Consider the following 12,036-nt stretch of genomic DNA (forward strand, 5'->3'; position numbering starts at 1 on the left):
TGATGATCCGTGACAATCATCATCATTCTCAACTATGAACGCGTGCCTGACAACCACCTCCGTTCTATCTTAGATTAAGTAGTTATCTCTTGGGTTCTTTAACCGGAATCTTCGTGGTATAAGCTAGACTGATGGCGGCATTCAAGAGAATCCGGAAGGTCTAAACCTTGTCTGTGGTATTCTGAGTAGGATTCAATGATTGAATGACTGTGACGTGCTTCAATCTCCTGAAGGCGGGGCGTTAGTGACAGACGCCAAAAGAATCACTGGATTCTACTCCGGTCTGATTGAGAACCGACAGATGGAATGCCGTGCCGTGACAGGGCATTAGGAATCGTTCCAATGAGAGGATGGGAGGTAGCCATTGACAACGGTGAAACCCTACATACAGCTTGCCATGGAAGGAGACTTGCGTGTTTGAAGAAGAAGACAGTAGGAAAGCAGAGATTCAGAAGATGGAGCATCTCCAAACCTCAACCTATTCTCCATTACTGCAAAACAAGTAACCATTTCGTGTTTTTTTTGCTTTTCACAATCAATCCTGATAATTTCTGATATCCTGACTAAGATTTACAAGATAACCATAGCTTGCTTCAAGCCGACAATCTCTGTGGGATCGACCCTTGCTCACGCAAGGTATTACTTGGACGACCCAGTACACTTGCTGGTTAGTTGTGCGGGATTGCAAAAGTGTTATTGCAATTTCGTGCACCAGTCAGCAAAAGAAAGATATAGTTGAAGAAATAGGATTCGGTATCCTGGCACATGTCCCAGAAATAAACGTCTCTCACGCCCTCTTAAGAGAATTGACTGATTGCTATGATGAGTATCATGGATGCCTGAAGACTCTCCATGAAAAAATATACATAACACCTGCCAAGGTAGCAACTGCGTTGGGGATAAGCCATGACGGTAATACACTTTTCACTTCTTACTTATTTTTGGTTCATTGCTCCCTATAATTTCGGTTCATTGCTCTCCTTAATTTCGGTTTATTGCTATCTTTAATTTTGGTTCATTGGTATATAAAAAATAAAACCGAACCTTTTTGGCTCATTTGTTGCTATTAAAATATTATAGGGAATCGTTTTCCTAAAAAGGTTGACCATCGCAAACTGAATGAGGAAGACAAGGCAATATCTGACAGCCTCAAATGTGTTATGTTGGCGACTTTGACAAAGTCTGTCTTAAATATGAGTGTTGAAGGGGATGAGAACCGGAAAAAATTCTGCAGGACTGTTGTCGTCTTCATACAGAACTGCTTCTTGCTGCGGACGATGGTAAGCATGGCCTCCGCGATCCATAAGCCGCCTATCTTTTGTGTGGACAACATCCGACAGTGGGATTCGGCAAATCATGTGCTCAGCTTCTTGAGGAATGGAATCAAAAACAAGAGAAAGGGGAAGAAACAGTCTGTTGAGGGCTGTGTTTTTGTTTTGATGCTGATATACTTCTATGAAACCAAGTTCCCTCGCTTGGATGGACTTGATGCTCCCCCGGCACCGTGGGTGGCCTATTGGACAAAGAAAATGATGCTCGACCGGATTTCTGAGAAAGCAACGGACACAATAGTAATGTGTTGATTTGAATCATTGTGCATGCACAAATATTTTTCTTGATAATTGAATGTTTATCACGTATTATTCATCACATGAATTGCGTTCGGTTCAGTGTTTGTGGTCATTTTGATTCACCTGATTATTTTTATATTTCCTCATTTTAGATGCTTCTAAAATACTCTGCTAACTAAATAAGTTTGTGTTTTAGGGACTTCTGTATAGAAAGCAAATAAAGGACGAAAAAACAAAAAGAAAGAAGGTGAAAAACATAACAACTTTTCTGAGGGAGAAAGAGAAAAGAAAAAGGGAGAAAGAAGAAAAGAAAGTTGTTGTTGTGAATTCTTCTCCAGAAGAAGAATCTTTTTCAGAATCCAAATCAGAATCCGAATTTGACAATATAACGCTGGCAGAAAGAACAAGACAAAAGATGCTCTTGAGAAAAGAAAAAAATTGTTCCGATGAATTCAGAAACATCAAGTGATTCTCAAAACCAGTACAGTTTGACTGGTTCTAATTAAGAATATTTTGTTTAACTTGTTTAAAAAAGCAGACACTGCTTCTTTTGAATGTATATATGTCAACATTAACGTAAATGTTAATATTAATGTATAGATCTAATGTTAATGTATATACTAATTCAAGATGGATTACTTCTTGTCTTGTTATATACCTGTTGGAACTGCCTGACTGCTGTTTTGTTGCAAGTTCATAGTGAATGAAATCAGGGTGTTTACAAAAAAATTATGAACCCTAAAAATACAGTGAACCGAAATTAATACACCGGGCGAATCGAAAGGTAAAAACACACTGAACCCCTAAACACTGAACCTTAAACCCTAAACCCTGAACCCTAAAACTAGAACCCTGAACACTAAACCTTGAACCCATAAACCATAAATCCCTAAAACCCTAAATCCTAAACCCTACACCCTAAAACCTAAACCCTAAACCCTAAACCCAAACCCTGAACTCTGAACCCGAACCCTGAACACTGAACTCTAAACCCTAAATGATAAACCCTAAACCTTAAACCCTAAACCCTGAATCCTACCGTAAACCCTAATCCCCTAAAACCCTAAACTCTGAATGCTAAACCCTAGACCCCTAAACCCTAAACCCTCAACCATGAACACGGTGAACCGAAATTAATAGATGGGGCAAACCGAATGTTTGAAACACACTGTACACTGAACCCTAAAAGCATAAACCCTAAACCCTAAAACCCTAAAACTTGAAACCCTAAACCCTAAACCTTAAACCTTAAACCCTAAACCCTAAACCCTGAACTCTGAACTCTGAACCATGAACCAAAAAATAAATTCTAATTATTCAACTTAGAAATTAATACACTAGAATTTCAGAAAAAAGTGACTATTCATTAACCCTGCTATGAGCATGGTGAACCGAAATTTTCTCATGGGTGAACAAAAATTTACATTAATAAAAACTAAAACTTGTACAATCCTCTCTTAGATAATTCATATCTGGTGCATTGTAAAGAGTGGAGCTTGACTGAATTGATGATGCGGAGTCTAAAAGGTTCAACTAAAAATACATAATTAATTGTATATTAGCAAAATGAACAATTGAATTTTTAAGTAATCAAAAGTAAGTCAATTTTACCTCGCTTGGAGTTGTCTTTTTCTTTTTCTTCATGGCATCTGAGATCTTTTTTCCAAGTTTGATCCAAGTCTGTTCTTGGGCCGACCTCTTGTTTTGACACGTGGTGGGCTTTGAAGATCATTCACAGTGCTTAATGTCGCTTCTTCATGGGTTAACAAACTTTTTCCTTTCCTTCTCTCTTGATATTCTTCCATCTCTACCATGACCTTGTCAAATGCTCGGTGCAAAGTTTTGGTCAACTCTTCAGACTCAGAAGCAAATTCACATATATTGTGCCACTGAAACACCAATTCGTCAAATCTCTTACTTCTTGGCTCTAGTAGAGGTTCATCCTGGCTGCTCTTGATGTGTGTGTGCCTCCTCTTTATATTCTTGCTCCAACGTTCCAATATGTATTTTGGTGCCACATTATGCACTCGCTCAAAGCTTAGGATGCTTAGGGAATGGCGGCACAATATGCCTCTAGACTCAAACAGCAAGCAGTGTCACTTTACATCTCGTGATACTGCGTCATAGGTGACGACAAACTTATTGAATGTGGAGTTGGAAACCTGCTCTATGACTTCATATGTTGTGAAACCTAGGGTTGAATGCATTGATCTTGTGATACAATTCACTTTACCTCTGAATTGAGCTTGAACTTCTCTGAACTTCTCATGGGTATATACATGCTGAAACTATACCTCTAGTGCTGATTTTGTTGCGCACGGTATCACGGTGTGAAAATCTACAGCATCGAATTCTCTCTCTGCTTGTTCTCTACTTGCGAGGCAATTGTCGTATTGCTTCACGAATTGTCTCAAGGAGCTATTCCGTGTGATGAACTTGTTGAAAAATGAATGTATGCTCTTGCTCCTTTGTGTGCTTCTCATCCCAGCCCAAAAGTGGTGATCCAAGTAAATCGGAATCCATATATGCCGATCCTCGTAGAGCTCTGCATACCAAACCGAACTTATAAGGTGTGGTTAACTGAAAAAAGTGCATGCTTTTGGGAAAAATAAATATGAGCATAAAAATAATTCAAATTGAAATCTCAATTACCTGAAAGCCACTTGTTGTCTCCGAAACCATACTTTGTGAGGAAATCGTTCCAATTTCTGTCAAATGCGTCTTTTGTGTACGAGTTCCAAACAACATGGCTCATCTCTTGTTCAATATCAATGTGTCCCTTGTAGCTATTTAGTTTGCTTGGGATCTTCTTCATGATGTGCCAGATACACCAGCGGTGAATTGTTGTTGGCATGCATAGCTCAATTGCCCTTTGAATCGATGCGCATTAATCGGTAAGAATACCTTTTGGTGCCTTCCCTCCCATGCAACGTAGCCAACACTCAAATAGTCATTTGAATGATTGAATGTCCTCATTTTTCATTAGCATGCATCCAAGAAGTGTCGACTGGCCGTGGTGATTCACGCCAACAAAAGAACCTAAAACCAAATTGTACCTCCATAAATAACAACCACAAGTTGATGAACCGAAATATATACACTAACTGAACATAAAAAAATGTTTGAATGAACCGAATACCTGTTTGTGTTATAGGTGGTGTCAAATAAAACCACATCTCCGAAATAATCAAATGCAGCCCTGCTTGTTGCATTAACCCAGAATGCATGTTTAATGCAGTGATCACCTTCAAGGTTGAGCTCAAGAAAGAAATTTTGGTTCTTCTCTTTCATTCTAACTAGGTACTTCCCAAATTCTTTGGCATCGTCTTCTTTAGAAATATTCCGTACTTTTCTTGTGATGTAATTCCTTACGTCTTTTTCTATAAAACTTAGTTCACAGTGGCTGCCAATTACTGCCACAAATAATTGGTAAGTTTTGCTCGGTCTGATTCTGGCTTCCTCGTGAGTTTCAATGGTGCGACGCACGAACATGCTAAGCTTCCTGTATTGTTTGAGCATCTCAGCCTGGTCTGGACAACAAGGATATGAGTGATTCAAAACAACTTTGGAAATTGTCCAAAGACCAACATCCTTCATTATGTGTACGTAAATTCTGGCCAGACAATTTAACCCAGCTGAAGGGTTTGTCTTCAAAGTCGGAGATATCTTTGATTTTCACCTCTCCTCTCTAGAGCATACAATTAGTTGATTCTTAATCTTGTCACCGTCCCTAGTCGTGTTCCTGATTTTGGTAGAAAAACAGTAAGTTTGGAATAATGTTTGTAGAACTTTCCAGCTTCTTCTAGTGTCTTGAAAATCATTCCCACCTTTGGGACAAATTTTTCATCCACAACACAGCTGGTCTGTATGGTGAACCGAAATCTTAATTATGATGAATCGAAATCTTAATTACAGTGAAACAATTATATGTGCTTAGGGAAGAAAACAAAACATATTGGTCTAATTTTTGTTAGACTCCTCTCTGCGGACCGAACCGAAAACATGAACGTGATGAACCACCTCTTTATTACTTACCGATCCAAAAAGTTACTTACATTTACTCAGAGTTACTCACAGTTACTGACACTCACAATTACTCACAATTACATATTATCAATTCATTTGAATGCAATTCAGATGTAGATCACCTCAGTCCATTCAATTCACTTCAAATAAAATTAGAAATTTCATTCCATTAAATTCGATTCAGAATTCAATAATCCAAACCTCAACAAATTGATGCATTTCAGAAGAATCATCAAAATCGCACTCATTCAACTGATTTGAAGTTGATTCATTCATTGTTTCAATTCAAAAGTGCAGATCGAAGAAGAAAACGAAGAAGAAGATGAACGATGAAGCTAATTGCATTGAATCAATCCAGATCCATAATGAGAGAAGAAAAATGCGAAAGAGGAGAACAACAAATTTAATTAGGTTGAAGAAGAAGAAGAAGAAAAAAAACGCAAAAGAGGTTTACGTTGTATGAAAAGGTTTACGTTGAGAAACGTTGATAACGCAAAATAAAGATTCGTTATATAAGTTATAAGAGGCGCGTGTAAAACAAACGGGGGTGTGGGGCATGGAGTGAAAGTTGCTTGGATACTATCCATGTAATTTTTACATAAATAGCTTTTCTGTTATAAAAATTGTATATGTTTGTTTGTTGCACATAGTAAGAAAGAAATAGTAGCCACTTCTAATAGTAATTTATTTTGTAAATGCGATTTAGTGAAACTTTTTTTAAATATGATTAAGGAGATTAATGATGTAACTATGAGTAATTTTTATTATTCTTTTAGAAAATTATTTATTTGTATATATTTAAAAAACAATGATACATCTTTTTATTTATGATATTTAAAAGACAATAAAAAAGAATAAATTCAAAAAATTTTATTGTTAACATAAATAATATGGTGAAAACTCAGGTGCAGTCGACTTTACGTGAAGTTGATAGTTAAAAGCCGTTAGATGAAAATTTAGTCAAATCAGTCAAATCATCTAACGGCTCTCAGTTATTAACTTCACGTAAAGTCGACTGCACTTGAGTTTCCACCAAATAATATATTAAAATTCTGAAATACAATTGGAATAATTTTTTTATTAAAAAATAAATTAAATACATTAATATATTATAATTTATATATAATATAGATAAAGATATTAATATAATTTTATTTGGTTATAATTTTTTTTTATTTAAACAAAAAAATTACTCTTATTTTTTTTATCTATTTTCTTTTCATCCAAACAACATAAAAAAAATCAACTTTTAACTTTTAACTATTTGAGAGTCACTCTCTCAGTCCCTCCCTGGTCCCTAAACCCTATTCTCAGAAATCTCCATTCTCCTCCATAGCACCTCCCTCCCTCCATCGGTAGAGTCGTAGACCGTAGCGCGTCCCTCCGTCCACCTCCATCCGCGATGCCGTTCTCCTGCCCCGCCATCCTTCTCACGCAATCCGCGGCAGTGGCGCGTTCCTCGGCGCCAAGTCGCGAGTCCCTACCGTGGCGCTCTTCTCCATCAAAGAAGCAGCAGCAGTTCTATCACTATCAACAGGAATGGAAGAAGAGAGTGAATCGGTAAGAGTAAAGGACATCATTCTGAAGCGGAAGATCGGAAATGGGTCGTTCTCGGTGGTGTGGAGGGCGGAGCACAGAGGCACCGGCGAAGAGGTGGCAGTGAAACAGGTGTTCCTCTCCAAACTCAACCTTCGCCTTAAGTCATCGTTCCACTGCGAGCTCAATTTCTTGTCCTCCGTCAACCACCCCAACATCGTTCGCCTCCTTGATTTCTTCCAGGTTCTTGTTTTTTAATTTTGGTTCCCTCTTATTTGAATGCCTTTTTTCTTATTTTTTAAATTAAAGTGAAATATTTTGAGAAAATCAATTCTTTGTTGCATAATTGAAGGATCATTTTATTATTGTTATTTAAACTTTCGCGATTTCTTATTTCTACTTTAGTATGATGGATGTGCGTACTTGGTGATGGAGTTCTGTGCTTGAGGGAACCTTGCAGTTAGAACACCCCATCATGACTCAAAATCTAATGAACAAGAGATCAAGTAAGTCACTTTAGTAATAATTAGTAATAATATCTTCTAAATTCTCCCTCTTTTAAATCCTTCTAGATACTAGTACATATTTCTTTTCATGTAGCTCAACTCAAAGAATGGCATATACTGAACCTTACTCGAATCGTAAGCTGTGCCCTCTTTCCAAGATTCAGGTATGTTTGTATGTTTTTTCTTCTTTTTTTTCTTTTTGATAATTGAATAAGGCTCAATTATTGAGAAGGTAGGTGCCTAAAACTATGACGATCATTTTGGAATTTCGACCAACCCAAATGGAAAGTTCCTTGTGTTTTTATCTGCGAGAAGTACTGTGGATTCAGGAGTGCACGATGCTACAAACTCACTACATAGAATTGATTGGCCAACCGATGGAAAACTCACTACAAACTGCATCATGTTGAGTGTATAAGGTATATATTTATCTGCGATGGTTTTATTATTTCTTTCAAATTGAAGCTCAACCTTGTATGCACAATAGTGATGAACAATGATGCATTTCAACATTTTAATAATGAGACATCTTTTTTTATGTTCTTTTCAGGTTGATATGGTTGTTGTTATTGATGGGAGCAGAATTTTGGGACTTGGAGATTGGAGTTCATGGAAATGGCAATCCATTGGGAAGCTTGATCTGTATGTTGCAGCTGCTGGGATAAATCCTAAACGGTATATGTGCAACATTTTCCATTTATTATTTCTTTCAAACTGTTCAAATATTGATAAATTAATAGCTCTAAGATGTCTGTAAAATATCCAAGTTTTGGTTTAAATGTTATGATGAATAATACTTAAAAAGCATTTTTTGATCGAAGTTGCTTTTCATCACAGAGTTCGCGCCCTGGGATGATTCTGTCGCCATGAATGGCATTGTTGCTGGTCTAAAAGGATTCAGAGATGATGAGTGAAGCCATTTTCTGCTGGTTTGAATTCAGCTGAGACTCAGGTTTGTTTGTAGATAAAAATAATTTTATTCTTTTTCTTGTTAATGTAGGAATATATACAAGTAACTCAGCAAGGTAGTGAACTTAAATCTAATGCCATTGACATAAATACATGATTTTATTGCATTGATCTTTGATTAGAACGAAAGTAGAGGATTTTCTTCTCTCTATTTTTCATACAAACAGTTTTTGACTAATGAAATTTCTTAGGATCCTCTATTCGTTGTATGTCTGATTGCGAATCAAAATAATTTAACTAACAAAGTAAGCAATAAGTTCTTTTTCTAGCTAGGCTTATTTTCGCTGGCTCCGTTCATTCTTTGACTCAATGTTTCGGCAATAATAATTAGAACTAGATATTTAGCATTAGAAGAGGGATATAGAGCTAGTGGTAATTTTTTTTTTGTTTGATAGTAGTTGTTATTGTCTATTACTAATATATATATCAAAAGCTAATTAAAAAAACAATGATGGCTGTGAAAGATTTGGAGAATATATTATTAAGATTTCATTCCTATGAAAATATGTTGAGGTATCTGATTTGTTTGATAAACTGAATTTGGCAGATTACAAAAATTTAGGCTAGAGTGGTTATCCTTGTTTGATAGTCATTGATACTGGTTTCAGCAGGCTCATTTCTTTTCTTTTCTTTTCTTATCTTTTCTTATCTTTTCTTTTCTTTGCTTTATATGAAGTTTGGTTGTTGCTTTGGTACCAAGGTTGTCTTGCCATGTAATGTACTCTCTTGCTGCTAATCTTCATTCCTTGAGTCATGGAAATTGATGGATTATTGCTGCTATATAGGCCATGTAAATGCAGTGCCAGTGAGGGAGATCCATCAAGCAGTGCTGCACAGGCAAGCATTTCCTTTTGCTTTGTAACTTAATCCTTGAGATTCTATTGTCCCTGGATACCTTTTTTGGGTGGCTGGAGCATAACCCTTTATTTATTGAATTGAACAGACAATAGGCTTGATAGCGGCAGGGAAGGAATTGCACGGACTTAAAGCTCTGAATCTAAATAAATTATTGAGGGATTCTGAAAATTTTACTATCCAATACTATACCAAAAATTGATTATTGCTTAAGATTGTCTCATAGTCTGCTTCATCATGCTCTTTTATATCTTGTTTTATCATACTGTTTTTCCTAATGGATTATTTTAATCATTTGAAGATTGTAACATTAGTTCGTAATTTTGTATCCCCAATATGACTACAGATTTTTCTAAATGATGTAAAATTGTTTGACCTGCTGCTTGACTTTGTTTTCAAATATTGTTTTTGGTGGTTGCAAACAGGTTTTGCTATGTTCTGTTCATTTAATTTGATAAGGATATACCAGGATTTTTTTTTAATTTGATAAAGATATACCCACGTTTAAAAAGTGTGGCCGTATCTCTCGCTATTGCTACGCTTTGAAAGTGTGGTCATATCTCTCATGACTACGTTTTTAAGTGTGGTAATTTTAAAAGTGTGGCAAAAAATAAAGCGTAGCAATAAAATAATCGACATGTTTGCAGATGTGACATTTTTAAAAGAGTGCCATTAGCTCAAAAAGCGTGACAATATTTTCACCATGCTTTTTTCAGTTTTCTGCCATGCATTCAGAAATGTTTTCTTGTAGTGAATTTAAAAGGAGAGTAATTTGTCTTAGAGTAATATTTTTTAAAACCTAATCGTCTTGTATTAAAATTTGTTAGCAAATTATTTGTTCAATACATATATTAAAAATTTAATTGAAAGTAATTGATAGACTAATTTATTTGACAAGAATAATTTTGGAAGATTTTTAGAGAATAAAAATGTCAAAAACCAAAATATTCAACCCAAAAATTTGTAGAACCAATTTAGGGATTTATTCTTAAATTTAAATTAATAGTGAGAAATTAACCAAAAGTATTATGTGCTCAAAAAAAATTATTTTTATGTATTTGTGTATAAATTATATTATTTAATTTATTTTAATATGTATTTTATATTTTAATATATATATTTTATATGAAATTATTAATAACTGATTTAATGGTTGATTTTTTGTTAACACCAAACATGATCATAAATTAACACAAAAAATGAAACACTTGTCAAGTGTGAAGATGAATTTCCATTTAAATATCCTCACATTCACATTCACATTCACATGGTCAGCAAACCGAACCCACAAAAAATAGATTAGAGAAAGAAAATTGCACCAGAAAGTTAAATAAATAAATAAAAATTTTAAAAAGATCAAATTGGAAACCACAACCTTAAATTAATAAAAAAAATATTTGGGAAACAAAAAGTAATCAATCTCCCCACTTCACAACATCTACACTGGCAGCAAAAGACAATAACTTCTTGAATATCCTAAACAAAGCAGCACACGAAATTTGCTTCAGTCTCCTCCAAACCAGACACTTGTTCCTCCTACCATGGTGTCTACCAATAATCCTCTTTCTGCAGTTGTTCCTCCAACCACCATGGTTGCCACGTGTTACTCTCTCCTTCACCCTCCTAAAACACCTTTTTGTCTTTTGAGGGACACTCTCCTTCCTTGAAAACTGGTAGCTCCTAAGGTACATCTGCCTACATGAGATGCTATCCACCACCTTCGGGTGATCCTGACCGTACACGTGGCATCTCCTCCTACCCTCGTGGCTCAACGACCTAACAAACTCTACATCTGATTCCGGCCACTTATACAGGTTCGTATAGTTGGCACGAATGTGAGAATCACGTGTGTCATTGATACAGTTAGATATGCAGATCGAATTCATTCTTACAACTGCTTGTGTAGTTGTGTTGTTCTTCTAATGAATTTTTTTTATTTTCTTTTGTTCTTATTTTCTGTATGGGGTATGTGATGAAATTTGGAAGAGAATGGAAATGAAAGGATTTGTCCTTGGATTGAAAGAGAATCAATTAAGGTTGTGGGAATAAAGGGTGGTTGAATGGATTTTATTTTTTATAGTGTGGGATTTTTGTCACGTTATGATATGATGATGTATGATGATTTGCACCTTAGAATTTCTGCTATACTATATATCTTTGGTAAAGTAAGGTTTGTTAAATTTAATTGAATGTGTGAGAGTTTATGCTGCATGTTAGGCAAAAGTTAGATAGCCTAAAATAAATGCGGCCGTGTTATGCATATTAAAATATATATTGGTGTTTATAAGGGACCGGGATGGAGGCTAATGTGGAAATTGGAAAGGTAATTTTCTTTTGCAAATTATTATTTAACATTATCCAGGCTTGTCTCTTGTCTATATCAAACTCTTGGTTTTTTTCCCCATTCTCTATACTTCTTTACTTGTCATTTAGAACATGTAATTGTTAGAAACATGAGTTTATGTGTAATCTAAAAATAGTATTACTAAATAACTCTTAATTAACTAATGAAGCTGAAAATAATAAAATATTTTTAAATGTTTTTATAGACTAAGTATAAGTAGTAATAATTC

At 35.4% G+C, this 12,036-nt stretch overlaps 2 protein-coding genes and 1 long non-coding RNA gene across 5 annotated transcripts; 1 reads left to right on the plus strand and 2 right to left on the minus strand.

Moving 5' to 3' along the window:
• Window positions 1-3,211: 3,211 nt before the first annotated feature.
• On the minus strand, window positions 3,212-5,168 carry LOC107474174 (protein FAR1-RELATED SEQUENCE 5-like). Its single transcript, XM_016093777.1, has 4 exons — window positions 4,711-5,168; window positions 4,224-4,441; window positions 3,866-4,116; window positions 3,212-3,460 (listed from the first exon to the last, which is right to left on the minus strand). Exons 1-4 carry the CDS (start codon window positions 5,166-5,168, stop codon window positions 3,212-3,214), a joined length of 1,176 nt encoding a protein of 391 aa, XP_015949263.1.
• Window positions 5,169-6,869: 1,701 nt separating this feature from the next.
• Window positions 6,870-9,450, plus strand: LOC107474169 (uncharacterized). 3 transcript variants are annotated; one of them, XR_001589192.3, is made up of 7 exons: window positions 6,870-7,376; window positions 7,539-7,639; window positions 7,734-7,803; window positions 7,872-8,058; window positions 8,190-8,314; window positions 8,477-8,591; window positions 9,394-9,450. It is a non-coding gene; the product is annotated as an uncharacterized LOC107474169 (long non-coding RNA). The 3 variants fall into 3 exon arrangements; XR_002370495.2 differs by having other exon boundaries at window positions 7,876-8,058; XR_002370493.2 differs by having other exon boundaries at window positions 9,285-9,396.
• Window positions 9,451-10,824: 1,374 nt separating this feature from the next.
• Window positions 10,825-11,481, minus strand: LOC107474173 (uncharacterized). Its single transcript, XM_016093776.3, has one exon. It carries the CDS (start codon window positions 11,347-11,349, stop codon window positions 10,879-10,881), a length of 471 nt encoding a protein of 156 aa, XP_015949262.1. The 5' UTR covers window positions 11,350-11,481; the 3' UTR covers window positions 10,825-10,878.
• Between the last annotated feature and the right edge of the window lie 555 nt (window positions 11,482-12,036).

This window comes from Arachis duranensis, chromosome 2, assembly GCF_000817695.3.
Source record: "Arachis duranensis cultivar V14167 chromosome 2, aradu.V14167.gnm2.J7QH, whole genome shotgun sequence".
Taxonomy (NCBI): domain Eukaryota; kingdom Viridiplantae; phylum Streptophyta; class Magnoliopsida; order Fabales; family Fabaceae; genus Arachis; species Arachis duranensis.

Excerpts from the sequence above, each read along its gene's own strand:
- LOC107474174 (XM_016093777.1), bottom strand. The coding sequence starts at position 5,168 with ATGAAGGATGTTGGTCTTTGGACAATTTCCAAAGTTGTTTTGAATCAC. Across the intron at positions 4,442-4,710 it reads ACCACCTATAACACAAACAG|GGCAATTGAGCTATGCATGC; the intron begins GTATTCGGTTCA and ends ATCGATTCAAAG. Across the intron at positions 3,461-3,865 it reads CAACAAAATCAGCACTAGAG|TGGCACAATATATGTGAATT; the intron begins GTATAGTTTCAG and ends TTGGTGTTTCAG.
- LOC107474173 (XM_016093776.3), bottom strand. The coding sequence starts at position 11,349 with ATGAATTCGATCTGCATATCTAACTGTATCAATGACACACGTGATTCT.